Source organism: Rhinolophus sinicus, chromosome 13 (genome assembly GCF_057876585.1).
Source record: "Rhinolophus sinicus isolate RSI-liver-muscle chromosome 13, RSI-T2T, whole genome shotgun sequence".
Classification (NCBI taxonomy): Eukaryota; Metazoa; Chordata; class Mammalia; order Chiroptera; family Rhinolophidae; genus Rhinolophus; species Rhinolophus sinicus.
In genome coordinates, this window is record NC_142513.1 from 24,764,186 (window position 1) to 24,779,723 (window position 15,538).

The following is a 15,538-nucleotide window of genomic DNA, read 5'->3' on the forward strand; positions in this document are numbered from 1 at the left end:
TATTTTCTCTTTGGTAGGTTCTTTCCACATTCTTGATATCTTTTAATGCAAAGTTTGTAATTTTTCTTGTTGCTTGTGCTTTTGGTGTCAAATCTGAAAATCCATCACCAAATCCAAGGTCATGAAGATTTGCCCATTGTCTTCTAGAAGTCTTATTATAGTTTTGGTTCATGTATTTCTATTGTTGATCCATTTTGAGTTAGTGATATATTGAGGAATAGCTCCAACTTCACTCTTTTGCATGAAGTTATCCAGTTGTCCAGCACTATTTGTTGGAGAGACTCTTCTTTTCCCAGTGAAAGGTCTTGGCAGTGTCAAAAATCAACTGGCCACACTTGCAAGTTTACTTCTGGATTCTCAATTCTATTCCATTGGCCTAAGTCTATCCTTAACAGTACCAGTTCTGATTACTGAAGTTTTGTAGGAACTTTTTAAATCAGAAGTGTGAGTCCTTCAACTTGGTTCTTTTTCAGGATTTTTTGCTATTTGGAACCCCTTGCAGCTTCTTATAAATTTGAGGTTCAGCTTATGCATTTCTGAGAAAGCCACTGGAATTTTGATAGTGATTGCACTGAACCTACAGACCCCTTTGGGGAATGCTGCCATTTTAACAATATTAAGTCTTCTAATCCATGAACATGAAATGTCTTCCCATTTACTTAGGTTTCCCTTCTTTCAGGATGCTTGTGGTTTTCAGCGTACAACTCTTTTACCTCCTTGGTTAAATTCATTGTTAGGCATTTTATTCTTTTGGATGCTGTTATAAACAGAATTTTTAAAATTTCCTTTTCGGATTGTTCATTGCTAGTATGTAGAAATACAATTGATTTTTGTGTGATCTTTTACCCTGCCATTTTGGTAAATTCACTTACCAGCTCTAGCACCTTTCTTATGGATTCTTTGGAATTACCTATATATAGGATATTTAAGTTTTACTTCCTCCTTTCCAATTTGAACCTTTTCTTTTTCTTGCCTAATTGTTCTGGCTAGAACTTCCAGTACAATGTCGAATAGCAGTAGCCAGTGGTACCCTTGTCTTGCTTCTGATCTTAGGGGTTTTCAGCCTTTCACTTTGTTAGCTGTGGATTTTTTGTGAATCCCTTTATCATGTTTAGATAGTTCCCTTCTATTAGTTTAGTGTTTCTATCATGAAAGGGTGTTGGAATTTTGCCAAATGCTTTTTCTGCGTCTACTGAGATGATCATGAGGCTTTTTCCTTGTTTTTCCTGTGGTTTGTTGAACCACCCTACATTCCTGAAGCACCCCCATACCTCGTCTTGTCATTAAGTTCTCCTTTGCATTTAGAACTGTCTTCCGCATAGACAGTAATTTAAGATTAGTGGCCACCTCTTATTATCTGTACCCTTTAAGCTCAATGTTCTAAGTAGTTCAGTGGCCATCATATCAACTGAACATAGACTTTGGGTGGAAAAAATCATGGAAGTCCTACAGTGCAAAAGTTGGGTAAAGTTATACGTATGTGTGTAACCCTGGGAGAAATTTATACAAAAACTGTTCCTTTCTCAATAGGATTTTCATTTTTAGTATTTACTTCATACTTTATTGTACAAAAATAAATGACAATCTAAAGTACTGCTCAAGAAGCTACCTAGGTAAGTTCCTTCCAAAGAGGATACACCAATTTCCAACCTCACCAACACTATATGAGTGTTTATTTCAACAAACTGATCTTTGCCAGTTTGATAGGTTAAAAATGTCTCGTTATAGTTGAATTTTGTATTCTCTTGGTATGACGTTGTACATCTCTGCAAACGTGTAGTAAAATATTTTCTAAGGGAAGCAGCTAAGATTAGGGCCAATTTTTCCAAGGCACCCCTTCTTGACTCTATTAAGCACCCGATATTATCAAAGATTTTTCTAAAAATGAACAGATCCACTAGGTGCATTTAGAATATCCTATTAAGAGTTTATTATAAATTTGTTTCACAGGTCACAAGGAAATAAAAGGACTATGTACAGCCTTTCGTATCAGGCAGGGAGCTGAGGAGGGCCAAGATGAGTCTAGGGCCTTGGTGGGCGCATTCCCAGGGGAGGGGGCCCTGTAAGGGAAACCAGACAATCCGGTGAGACTCCACGAACAACGGCATTACAAACAAACAGGTCTGCAGTAATGTGGCCCTTAGGAACCGGGCCCACGCCTCTGTGGAGCTACTTCCGTAACTCTGTGGCCAAGGGTCAAAGAAGGCCTGAAGTAAGAGTAAGAAATTCAGTCAGTGCCTGATCTGCAACTCAATCCCCATCCCTGCTCCAGCCTCCCACACCCTAGTTATCAAGTGATCAGAGGGATATATGTACTGATGGGGGACTTCTCTGGGGCTGACTAGGTTCCTATGCTTACAAAACCCCAAAACAGAAAACCTGGACTAGAGAAAAAGGGGTCACCTAGTATGACTGTGAGTTATCTTAAAGACCACTATGAGTGGTCTGGAAATCTGGACACTGAGCTCTCTCTGGGCCTGTTTCCTTATTTATAAAATGAAAGGGCTGATCTATGTCAGCGTTTCTCAAACGGGAGTTAAACAGATATACGTATTAAATACTACAGCAAAGCCCACTGCCCTCTTAGTAAACTCTATCAAACCAAAAGGCATAAGACAATTAATTCCATGACCTTTATTGGGGACCTCAGAATTCATTACTTCAGTGCCCTGAGAATATTACCTCGGACATTGAGAAGTAAGCTGGTGCAGGGCTGCTTCAACTGTTCTAAGAGGGAATTACGTCAATTTAAGAAATGCTGTTCCCTTTCCTTTCTGGGCTAAGTTGTCCTCTAAGAGTTCACTTCCCTAGGCTTAAGGCCTGAAAACCCAGAGGGTAAATCCAATCAAATTCAATCTTTCCTCACTTCCCATTCCAATATGGCTCTAAGGAAGAAAGTCCAAGTCACTGCTGCAGGCACTTACCTCGCATCCCTGGGGGAGGGGGCCGCATCCCTGGAGGGGGCATGCCCATTGGAGTTCCTCGTCCAGGGGGGATCCCCATTGGGGGACCCATGGGAGGCCTCATACCAGGAGGTGGGCCCATCATGCCTGGAAGACAAAAGCGCCAAGAATACAGCTCACGTATCTTTCGAAAAGGTAGCAGGAAGCATACAAAGCTGTCCACCAAGGTCTGAGACAGATGGACCATTCCATCCTCCCAGTAGCAAACTGGAACTTGAGCCAAAGAGGTAAGGCTCCCAATGGCTCTTGTCCATGGTCAGTCAGCCAGGCTGGATCTCAGAGTAATCCTGCTTAATTATAGAAACTCATCATGAGTTTCAGTTAAGACTGTATCTCATCATAAATCCAGCTCAGGCATTTTCTATCAATTAGCAATGGTCTCCTTAAGGGCTCCTCACCTGGAGGGGGTGCCCCTCGGCCCATAGGCGGGGGAGGACCCCCACGGCCGGGTGGGTACTGGGTTGGGGCCCCTGCAATACTGGCTGTGGCAGCAGCTGCAGCAGCTGCAACAGTGCCTCTTCCTTGGGGGGTCATCACCTAAGAGGACACAGGAAGAGAATTAAGCAGAATAATACAGTACAATACAGCGTCCCCAACTTGTAACTCTCATCCCCAACTTGGTAAATAAACAGCAGATACCAAAACCCCTAAGCTACAACTCAGCATCAGACTTCCTATCCAAAACCACCTTCCACAGAAGATCAAGCTTCAATGCCCAATTCCCATCTTCTAGGCCTGAGTTAAAGAGGCCTAACGCAAATTAGAGAAGGCACCTGCATTTTCAAATGACTGATAATAGGTTATAAGAGAGTATATTTCAAATGTTGTCATGGAAACATTGTGCTCCAATACAGTTAGCTAATATACCCTTCATGCCTATCTTTGATAGCATCAATATAATTTACAATGACAAGTTTTCCTTTTCGCTTGACTCTGAGACGACATACAAACCACACTGAAACACTGACAGCTTGACAGTCATAGGGTGGTCATTCTGGACTCTTCCCAAACTGTGGACACTCCTATCTTTATTTTTAACCACCAGACACTGGGGCCCTTCCCCAAGTCCTCACCTGTTGTGATGGCCCACCAACCCCACGGACTGGCCCAGCAAGTCCTGCAGGAGCCTGGGGCATGGGAACACCAGCTGGGATTCCTCTGCCAGCAGCCCTGCCGATCCCTGGGCCTCCAGCAGCCCCAGCAAGTGGTACTCGGGCAATGCCAGTCTGAAAAATAAAGAAACATACTAAAATGCTTGTGGCCTAGAGAATCAGACATATACTTTGGAATACCATTGCCAAGAGAACCCCTCAGATTTATAGGGCATCAAAACAACTTACAGACGCTACCCACCCATATGTGGTTAACACCATTCCTCCTCCATCCAAGATAATGTGCCTAGCTGTCACTCCCGCAGCAGGCCAGAGGAGCTTAAGGGTAAGTCTAGAGATAGAGAAACATGCCGCAACACAACCACCTATGTGCACTCCTATGAAAATTAACCAACCAAGGGCCAGTGCTCCATTCATAAGGGTACAATAGACAAAAGCATTTGACCTGACATCAAAGAAACATCAGGTCCAGTCCCAGCTCTGCTTATCACCTGGTAGGTGACAGAGGGCAAGTAATCCCATGATTCTGGGACTGTTTCCACATCTGCAAATGACGCAATTATGACAAAACTGGTTGTACTCATGAAGGTTTATAATGGGCTACATTAGAAAAGCAAATTCTACTGGAAATAGGTACCAAGACTTATGAATATGTACATATGCTTTGAAACAAAAAATATGGTAACATCCCTTGCAGATTTATATTGGAAAAAGCTTCAACTAAAGTCCAAAAACAAAGAAATGACTACGATAAACTACTCTGTATTCACTTGTGAGAATATCTTTAGTCATTAAAACATGACTTGTATAAAGCAAGTAGAAAAACATTTACAATGTTAAGTGAAAAAGTAGAACAAGATATTACATGTATATTATGTGTTAAATACACAAAAACAGATATATAAGTGGACAAAAATAAAAACAGGTTAAGAGGACTATTCCTTTAATGGAAAATGTCTTAAAATGAAAAAGGAAAAACCAAAAATTTTTTTATTAGACTCTCTAAAGCCTGCTCTATTTCTAAATGTAGGATGGTGTTTACAGAACCAAGAATGCCTGGGATTAAATCTAATTTCACCACTTACTAGATGTGACACCTTAGGCAAGTTACTAAAACCCAGTTTATAGTGTTTTATCTATAAAGTACGAATAATTTGTCTCAAAATATGGTTACAAGGATTAAATACTAAAGTGCTTGGCACACAGCAGATGCTCAATAAATGTTAACTAATATTCTGTAACTGTACAAAATACATACATATTCTACTGTTTGAAGTCACAAGTTTTTAAAGTCAGGCTAGACTGTCATCACATTAAGAATTGACCCAGATGGCTCTTAGGTTCCTTTTCTACTGACTCACTATGTACATCAACTGAGAAAGAAGGGAGGGCTTTAAAGTTATAAATCTTCAAATGCTATTTAGTTCCCTATCTCCACTTGTTATTTACAGGGCAACCTCTTAAAGATTCTGTTTATTATCAATAAAAGGGGGGCAAAGCCAGAGGCTGCCTGTGAGTATTGCAATGAAACACAGAGAACCTAACACACAGCCTGGTTCATGGTAAGCTTTCTTTCACAAGACTTGCTTCAGGCTCTTACATCTTTGGGAGGAGGTCCCTCTACTGTCATTGAGACGAGGTTCTCCCCACGAAGCAGCACCAGACCGAGGACTCGCTTTTCTTCTCTCTCTGCCTGTTTTGAGTTCTTTGGCCTAAAGACAGGTTTAAGAAAAGAAACCAAAAAAGCAAGCGTTAGAAAGAGGGTAAAGTTCATGGTCACCTGCCTAGGGGACTCCAAGATTTGTTTCACAATCTGTATCTTGACAAATGGTCCATAAACTTCCCCTAAGACAGCTCCCCTAGATAATCTTCACAGGCTTAATCTGTAACCCCTTAAGTGGTTGTTTCCCATGCAAAGAGGATGCCCAGACCAAGAGATAAGAAAAGAATCAAAAAAGCCCAGCCCTGGCTCAAATGTTATTCTGGGCAATTGTTAAGGCCTTTCTTCAGTCAAGTGTTAATCCCACTCACCCCACTTACATGCAGGATCCTACCAGTAGCAATTCAACCTCACAGGCCTATCACTTCGTCCCTCACCTCAATCAGAAAGAGAAGCCATAAAAAAAGGTAAGAGTTAACTACACCAGAACTACACCTCTGTCCTCAAAGCACAAAAACAAAAATCTCCAAACAGCCACATCCAGAAAAGGATAAACCAAATATGAATGTAAAGTGGGAAAAATAACAAAGTAGCGGAAGGAAAGAAAAAGCCAGTACCCTAAAAATAAAGACAAAATACCTGATTTTAAAAAACAATGTGAAGATTTCATTTTAATGCTGTTTTTTATTAACAGCAGTTTACACGACATGATATATAGATGATGTATTACAGAATTGTACACCTGAAACCTATGTAACTTTACTAACAACTGTCACCCCAATAAACTTTAATTAAAAAAATAAAAATAAAATGGAAAAAGAAATTAACAGTGGTTTTCAGTAGGTGGACATTTTTTTCCTTTCTGTTTTAGCTCATCTATATTTTCTTCCTTTTTAATAAAAACACATATTGCCTTTTCACAATTAAAAAAAAAAAAACCTTTGTGGGCATTTTTTTGCATATATTTTTCTGTATTTTTAAAAAATATTTTCTAAACATTTTTTTAATTATCAGAATAAAGTTAGTTTGATTTAAAAAACAGAAGAAACCCGTTTGGAATAGTTCTACCCCTTCTCTAATGTGTACACTTGGCACTCAGCCATCCCTAGCACATTTTTTGTCCTATATTTCTAGACCTCATGCCACAAAGAAAACAACAGCTCCAAAGGGAATCAAAGGGAATTCACAACTGCTGACAACATAACATGGACACTGCGCATGGCAAAAGACTGCTGAGTGACCACAGAAGTCACATAACCTTTGAGCCTCAAGATGCCTTGAATATAAAAATATGACAAAAAGCTAGACCACATATTTTAATAGGCCAGAAGCTTAAGACCTGTGAGTCTTAAGACAAGGTAGTTAACCAATAACTTATGGAATTATAGGAAAGCAGAAAATATCTCCAATTATTTCTATAAATGCCAACAAAAATCACTGGCCCCAAACCCACACAGGGAGCTGAGCACTTACCCTGAAGAGGGTCAGAGGCTTCTTAAAGCAGTTTCAGACCAGGCTGCATTGGGAAAGCCCTTTAGGCTACAGCTTTACAAATAGGCACTGAGGCCAGAAAATCAAGCTCTCCCCCCTCACACACCTGTGGGGAGAACATGAGAGCCCTTTACCCCAGTACCCAGGGGCACAAGAAAGTCAGAGAAACAAAAAGCCTAGCAGTTCTCCTTACAACTTGTAATCTGCTACAACTATAGAACAGGCTTGCTGGGCTAAGGAAGGCGATTTCTTAGTGACCAATGTCCCCATTTAAATCTGCCCTCTAAACCAGGAGAGCAAACAAACTGACAGAAAGCAGCTAGCTACATGACCTCTCACTTGGCCCACCCACCCAATCTACCCCCCTCACCCAAATCCCTCCCCACAGCCCACTCCTCACTTGATCTTCCTGAATTCATCGCAGTCACATAGGATCAAATTCATGTGCTTGTCGAAAGCCTTGAAGGTGCCAATGAAGATACGACCGTCTTGCAGGATGCACCTCATCCTGTAGTCGATGTGCTGCAGCATCTTGCTGCTCTTGCCCACCGTCTGCAAGGAGAGATCAGCAGGGATGACACTCGGCTCCTTGGGACCCACATATCCCTAGTCCTTCCTCAAAAGTCTGCTGTGGCCTTCTTTGCCATGTGTCTGTCTTTCTCAGTAGCTTCTCAGTTCTGTCTTCCAGCCACAGCCCTTTGCCAGGAATCCTCCCGTGTCACTGCGTGTCCAGCCCTGACCTCTACCCACTACTATTATTCCCCTCCCCTTCAAATCATTTCGTATTACAATTGCCTTTGTTTAGGCTGTGTTTCAGGGGTGAGTGCAGGATGTCTCCAAACTAATCCAATCCACCCATACGAGATTAGTCATCTGCCACTGTGGATTCTAGGTGTGTGACTCCAGTGCTGTCACCCACATCCCATTAAAAAGACTGAGGAAAGAGCTGGAATTGGACTGGCACTAAAAATCCAATCAACCAGAAGCTTATCAGAAAGGAGCTGGTCAGCGTGGTGAGAATGCAATCCCCATATAAGTGTGCCTCCAAGACTACCTTCGGGAGGAAAGCTTTCTGGTGACCAGTGTGCTAATCAGTTTGAACACACATGGTCTTTAAGAATATGTAATTTGCTACACTTCTTAATTAACCCAATAACCTATTCTGCTTTATTACTTGGATTTCAGTATAGCTTTGCTAAAATAGACTATATACACATCACAATGCAAATTGTCAGGTGCCCCTGGCAGTTATAGTTCTCTCTAAAAATAAATGACCTGGCATTTGATCTGTGTATATTCAGCCTCCCAGTCTGATTGGTGTGGGCCAGTCCTAACTCATCCAAGTGCCTTCAAAGTGCCAGGCCTGGGTATGCTGTTCATCTCTGTGAGCTTGGACAAGAACGGGTTTCTGAACCCACAAATGTGTGGCCTTTCACCCCGGAGACCCAGGTTATATGGTTCAGTCTCTCTTAGATGACTCTTATTTTTAACTGGCAGGTAATCACACAGCTTCTGGCCACACAGATCTGAACCTTTATGGCAACATTTTTTGGTCCACCCAGCAACAACCAACTCTTACTGGGTGCTCACTGTATACCAAGAACTGTGATAAGCACTACGTATCTTATTTAAATCTCAAAATCAGCCCCATTGTTCCTAGTTTACAGATGAGGCCACTGAAGCTTGGGAGACAAAATTCCCCCAAACAACACCCTGCCAAGTTTCCCTGCTTTCACTTCACCCTACACATAACAGCTACAGAACAAAGTAATCTTTCTAAACACAACTTAAATTCATGTCATTTTGCTCCTTACAAGCCTTCAATGGCACGCCTCATCACCAGCAGGATTAAACAGAAATTGAGCCTTTCAGTAACCAATCTCCTGCCAATTCCTCCCAGCCCCTCTTCCAGCTCTTCCTTTACCCCTCCAGCAACTTGCAATAGTGCTACCCTTCATGCTTTGCTCTCGCATCCTTTCTTATCTATAATATCCCCTCTCATTTTCGCTGGGAAAACACCTAACAAATCTTTTACAATTCTGCTCAGGAATCCTCTACTCCTTACAGCATTCTTACCCTGCTCGCCTCCCGCCATTACTTTCACTTAATGCTTTATTACCACTCTGCATGCTATTAGGTTGGTGCAAAAGCAATTGCGGTTTAAAAGGTTCAAAGTTGCAAAAACCGCAATTACTTTTGCACCAACCTAATATTACCGGTATCTCCAACTACAAAGTCAAGTCGGTGTAGGAAACATTTCATTGTGTAGCCCCAGCGCCTGAAAAGTCCGAGGTACTCATGCATACATGCTGAAGAAATGAGTTCAACGCTTCCTCCAGACATTCTCAGTCACCCTACCGTTCCCGCCTCCGCCACCTACTAGATCCAAGAACACTCCAGTTTCGGCCGCAAGCCCTTGCACTCTTTCCGTAACTGCTCAGACCCTCACTCCCTTCACAAGTCTGAGCCTCTTAGTAGGTTTTCCTTAGCCCTCATGCGGCTCTAGTGCCTGCTCCGAAAACCCCAGAACACATTTCTTCTACAAAAGTTTACTTAGTACCTACAGGATCCCAAGTACTGTGGCTGCAGCGGCGTGGAGAGCCGCAGTTCCATCCTCGCCCCCACCGAGCGACCCCGGCCTTCCCCCTCAGTTCCAGCCTTCCCCTCCCCCAACCCGCCGAACGACCAAGGTCTCGGGTCTTTAGTGCCCTGACCGAGCGGCCGCGGCCCGGGCCTTCATCGCCATGAGCGGCCAACCACGGCCTCCCCCGCCAATCAGTCCCGGGCCCCGCCTGAACAACAGACTCGGAAGCTCCCGCGCCGCCAGCCTGCGCCTCCTCACCATGGTGGCGGTTCTGATGGCTTGGATTCCCGCCGGATTCGCCTGTGGGGAGGCCTAGAAGGCCTCCAGTCGCCAGCTTCCCGCCGCCGCTACCGGAAATGCGTCCGGGAGCAAAATGGGTTCGGGTAGAAAGCTACTTCCGGTCCCAGAGCCCAGCCCTCGCGTTCGGCCAACCGTGCGGAAAAGTAATCTTAGAGTGGGCCGGGAGGTTGGGCTGGGCTTGGGCAGCGATAACCAAACTGAGCTCGGTTCGTTTAGGATTCTCTTTGGACACCTTCCTGCAGGAGCTGCTCCTCCACACTGTCATCCCCCCGGCCCGGCCCGTTAACTCTCGGTCCTCATCTCCCACTACTGTACCCCTGCTCTCTGCTCTATAGCCACTGTCCCTACTTTTACGTGAACTTGCAGGACGTGCTCCTGCCTCAGCACCTTTGCATTCTGTCTGGAATGCTAGTGGTCCAGGTACATTCATAGCTCATGCCTTCAACTTCAAGACTTAAGTTCAAATAACATTTTCCCACTGAGGATTTCCCTGGCCATTCTGCTTAAAATTGCAACCTTCCCACCCATCCCTGTTTTATTTTTCTCTTTAACACTGATCGCTAACATACTATTTTTTATTTTTTTTTAGTTATTTTGCTGTCCCTCCCTATTAGAATGCAAGTTCCAACGTATGATTTTTTGTGTATTGTTCATTGCTGCAGTGCCTAGAACAGTGCTTGGCACAAAATAAAGGCTTAATTATTTGACTCAATCAACCAATCCCATCCAGTCCCATGTCTTTTGAATGCTACCTATAGGTTCAGGCTTTTTTCAAATCTATTCTTCTAACCCTGGTTTCTTCATTTAACTCCTGGTCTTTTATATCCAGCCACCCGCTTGACATGGATGTCTAATAGCCATACTAAATTTAACATTGAAAACTGAATTCTTGATTCTATTTACTTTTCTTCCCAACACCACTTTCTACCAGTGTTTCCCATCTCAGAAGTTTCTTGGGTTAGAAAACAAAATGACAAATTTGGTAGCATCCTTGATTCCTATTTCTCTCCCATCTCATAATCCAACAGCAAATCCTATGGGCCTCACCTTCAAAATATCTTGAATCTGTTGACACCAGCTCCACTGCACCATTATCTCTGACTTGGATCACTGAATGAGCCCCTAACTGTTCTTTGCTTCCTCTCTTGCTCTCACAGCAGCCAGAGGGATTCTTCTCTAATGTACTGGGATTTTATCAAATGATGTCATTGCCCTGCTCTCCACCTCCCAATAACTTCCCAGCACACATGGAATAAAATCAGCCTTCCATCCCTCTCCAACCTCATCTCCTTCAACGTTCCCCTCATTCATCATCCTCCAGCCACACTAGTCTCTTTGCTGTTCCTCAAAGCCAGCAAGGAAAGCCTCCACCTCAGGGCCTTGTAATCCTCACACCACCCTAAGATGTATATTCTGTTGTCCTGTTTCTGTCAACCTGTAGAGGAAGAGAATGGAGGCTCAGAGAGATGAATTATCTTGCCCAAGGTGGCAGAGTCAGAACAGACATATGGTACGTCTGGCTCCTCAGCTGCTCCCAAATTACCCTGCCTCTTAACATATCATTGATGCATGCATTTTTAAAAATATTTATTTAGCACCTACTAAGGCCAGGCACTATTACTGAGATACAATGTCCCTTCCCTGAAGGAGTTCGTGTTCTAGTGAGAAAGGCAGACAATAAACCAAATGAATACATTCTAGAAAGTAACATTAGAGTGATATGAAAAAAATAAAGTAGGGAAGGGGGACTGAGAGTGATGAGTTGCAATGTTGGCTAGATGGTCAGAGGAAGCTTCTCTGAGGATTGGCACATGAGCAGAGACCTGAATAAAGTGAAGGACATTCCAGACATATTTTATCAAGGGGATCATATAATATCTGCGGTCTTTGGTAACTGCTTTCTTTCACTTAGCATAATATTTTTAAGGTTCATCCATGTCGTACCACATATCAGTACTTCATTTATTTTTATGGCTGAATAGTATTTCTTTGTAGGGATATGCCACTTTTGTTTATTCTGTCATCAGTTGATGGACATTTGAGTTGTTTACACCTTTTAGCGATTATGAATAATGCTGTTTAAACATATGTGTGCAAGTTTTCATGTAGACATATGCTTTCATTTCCCTTTCATATATACTTAGGAGTGGAATTGCTGGTAACTCTGTTTAACTGAGGAACTGCCAGACTGCTTTCCAAAGTGGCTGCATTATTTTACATTCCCACAAGCAGTGTATGAGGGTTCTGATTTCTCCACATCTTCACCAACCCTTATTATTGACTTTTGGATTCAACCAGCCTAGGTGTGTGAAGTGGTTATCTATCCAATTGCGGTTTTGATTTGCATGTCCCTGGTGACTAATGATGTTGAGCATCTTTTCATGTACTTATTGGCCTTTTGTATATCATTCTTGGGTTATTTATCTTTTCTGATTGAGTTTTAAGAGTTCTTTATGTATTCTAGATGCAAGTCCCATATCTCATATCAGATATGATTAATAAACATTTTCTCTCATTCTGTGAGTTGTCTTCACTTTCTCAATAGTGTCCTGCACAAGTTTTTAATTTTGTGGAGTCTAATTTATCTTTTTTCCTTTTGTTGCTCATGCTTTTGGTAGTATTATCTAAGAATCCTTTGCCAAATCCAAGGTCATGAAGATTTAGCCATGTTTCCATCTCATAGTTTTAGTTTTTGTTCTTACATTTAGATCTTTGATACATTTTTAGTAATATTTATATACAGCATAAGGTAAGGTTCAAACTTTACTCTTTTGCAGGTAGATATCCAGTGTCACAGCACCACTTATTGAAAAGACTATTTCTTCCCATTGAATAGTCTTGGCACCCTTGTGGAAAATCAGTTAACTGTAGACACATGGATTTATTTCTGACTTCTCGATTCTATTCCATTGATCTATATGTCCATCCTTATGTTAGTATCATTGCTTTGTAGTAAGTTTTGAAATCAGAAAATGTGAGTCCTCCTAATTTTTCTTTTGTCAAATTATTTTGGCATTCTGAATCCCTTGAAATTCCATACAAACTTTAGAATCAGCTTGTCACTTTCTACATACAAGAAAAAAGGAGTCATGAATTCCAGAGCATGAAGTTAAATAGGTTATTCATTTGGCTTTTGGTAAAGTGCTCCCAAGGTTCAGTCTAGATCAGGGATCAGCAAACTTTTTCTGTTAAGGATTAGATAGTATTTTAGGATTTGTGGGCCATATGGTCTCTGATGCAATTACTCAACTCAACCATTGTAGCATGAAAGCAGCTATAGATAATACATGAATGTGTGCCTGTGTTACAATAAAACTTTATTTATGGACACAAATATGTGTCACAAAATGTTATTATTTTGATTTTCAACCCTTTAAAATGTAAAAACCATTCTTAGTTCACAGGCCTTACAAAAATAGGTGGCAGTCCAGATTCAGCCTTCAGGCTCTAGTTTGCCATTCCCAGGTCTAGCGCATTAGATTTCTGTGTCTGGATTCAGGGCCATAGCCTCACTTTGTATTAATAATAACTTTGACTTGAGTCATTTCTTTGGCTTATGGGTTCATTGAATAAATGCCATCAAAAGTTCATGTCTTTGCCCTCATATAAAAACTACACACACACATTCACATCTGTATCAATCTAGGTCCAATAAGGAGACAGAAACCACACAGTAAAAATTTAAATGGGAAATTTAACATAAAGAATTGTGATGCAATGATAGGAGAGGAACTGTACATATTGAAAGAAAACCCTTAGCTAAGGGAAAGTACTAAGGAAGGATAAACCTGAAAGGAAGTTTCCCTCCCCAAGGCTGGGGTTCAGCCCTCATTGGAGGTGTGGTCACAACCCACTGGGTGATGGAAAAGTTGGGTTAGCGGGTGCTTTGCACAGGCCAGAGCTGGTCTACAGTCAACAGGCAAGCAGGAATAACCTTCTGGAACACAGGCAAGCCAAAGTTGGTAGGTGGATGCACAAATCAAGTTGAGTGTGCAGAGAGTAGGGAGTTAATGTTGACACAAAGCCTGGATCACACAGTGAAGGGCCTCGGGCTGATGGGCACTGCTGGAAATGGAGGCTGAAAAGCTGTAAGAACCTAATGTACTTCTGTGCACGGCTTAGGCTGGGGCAGCTACGGGTAGCTGTTGGGACCCTGGTGCACATGCACATGGAGCTGAGAAGAGGATCTGGGGAGCAGAACCCAGGCTGGGGAGACCGTGGGCCTCTCCATGGGATTAAAATCATGTGATCTGCTTGCCAAAAATCCAGCCCAGTGGGGCCCCAGGATGTGTTTCCTGGGGGCTGAAAAGAGGGTGAAGGAGCAGCAGCCTAGGCTGGGCACAGGCCTGTGCTCTTTGGACACCCTACTACGCCACCGCTGCCTGAGAGGAGAGGTGGAGAAGACAGGGTGGCCAATCGGTGGAGGAAGCTATGTCCTGCAGACATCTAGCATGGAGACTGTGCTGGCTGACGAGTGGAGGAAAGGGGGGTACTCTCCAGGAGTCTGGTGAAAGAGCCAACTGAACCAAGAAAGAGGAACCCTTCCTCCTGCAGTGTTGCTCCAGAGCCCGCTCATGCCAGCTGGCAAAGGAAAAATATTTCAAGGGCCCAGATCCACTTTCACAGATTAGGCAACAAAAGGTGAATTTGGAGCTGAGACAATATATTGATAAGTGGTACCATTCCACATACACACAAACAGATTCCACCACATAGGTCAGCACAATGCAAGACTCGGATGTGGGAAAGAGGATAACCAGTCAACCTACCCTCTAGAGAAGCAACTATTCTTATGATAAACACGGATAAGATGTTGTCTTTCTGCTTGGATTCTTGGAGTGATGAGAACTTTTTATCTTTTGCAGATGTTTCTACTGTTGGAAAGCTGTGTTTGTGGGAATCTTTTAAATTCTCCCCTATCTTCTGCATCCAGGTGCTTTGAAGACAAACCCTACAAAGTCTATCTTCTCTTTCTGTCCACACGATCACTACAGGTGTCCTGTAAATTTTGTATGGGCAATGGCAACACTTCTGATTTCCCAAATTTATCCTACTCTGTGCTGCTCCTCACGCCTTACTTTAAGTTTTCTCAGTTTCCCTGCATCATCTCTTCAGATCTTCAATCCCCAAATAATTCCTGTGCCAAATCTGATCTGAAATGTTTTCTCAATTTTATTAGTCAGACTCATCTCCAATACTGCAAAATTCATTTACGCTAAAATTTTCACAGGTTGGTCCCCTCTCTCAAAAGACAAGTAAGCCTCTTTTTTTAGTGGCAGTGTTTCCTAGACACAGAGGAAGGCACAGGTCCTATTTTTACTCTAGGTGACTGGAACAGACACTGAAGAGAAAATAAATAGCATTAAAATGCATAAAATTAACTTCTCTTCCTCCCCACCGAAAAATAACCTTTTAGTTCCCAGAGGAC

At 42.5% G+C, this 15,538-nt stretch overlaps 1 protein-coding gene across 2 annotated transcripts; it reads right to left on the reverse strand.

Annotated features, from left to right (window-relative positions):
• Nucleotides 1-1,902: 1,902 nt before the first annotated feature.
• Nucleotides 1,903-10,205, reverse strand: SNRPB (small nuclear ribonucleoprotein polypeptides B and B1). Of its 2 annotated transcripts, none has more exons than XM_088789222.1 (7): nt 10,069-10,205; nt 7,627-7,778; nt 5,676-5,787; nt 4,037-4,189; nt 3,362-3,500; nt 2,925-3,050; nt 1,903-2,060 (listed from the first exon to the last, which is right to left on the reverse strand). In XM_088789222.1, exons 1-7 carry the CDS (start codon nt 10,069-10,071, stop codon nt 2,023-2,025), a joined length of 723 nt encoding a protein of 240 aa, XP_088645348.1. In that variant the 5' UTR covers nt 10,072-10,205; the 3' UTR covers nt 1,903-2,022. The 2 variants fall into 2 exon arrangements, with proteins under 2 accessions (XP_088645348.1, XP_088645349.1); XM_088789223.1 differs by having other exon boundaries at nt 1,903-2,207.
• Between the last annotated feature and the right edge of the window lie 5,333 nt (nt 10,206-15,538).

What these genes read in the sequence shown, in the direction of transcription:
- SNRPB (XM_088789222.1), bottom strand. An exon ending in GATGAATTCAGGAAGATCAA is followed by an intron (nt 5,788 to 7,626) that starts GTGAGGAGTGGG and finishes ACCTGTCTTTAG; the next exon opens with GCCAAAGAACTCAAAACAGG. An exon ending in AGGGACCTCCTCCCAAAGAT is followed by an intron (nt 4,190 to 5,675) that starts GTAAGAGCCTGA and finishes TTTATTTTTCAG; the next exon opens with ACTGGCATTGCCCGAGTACC.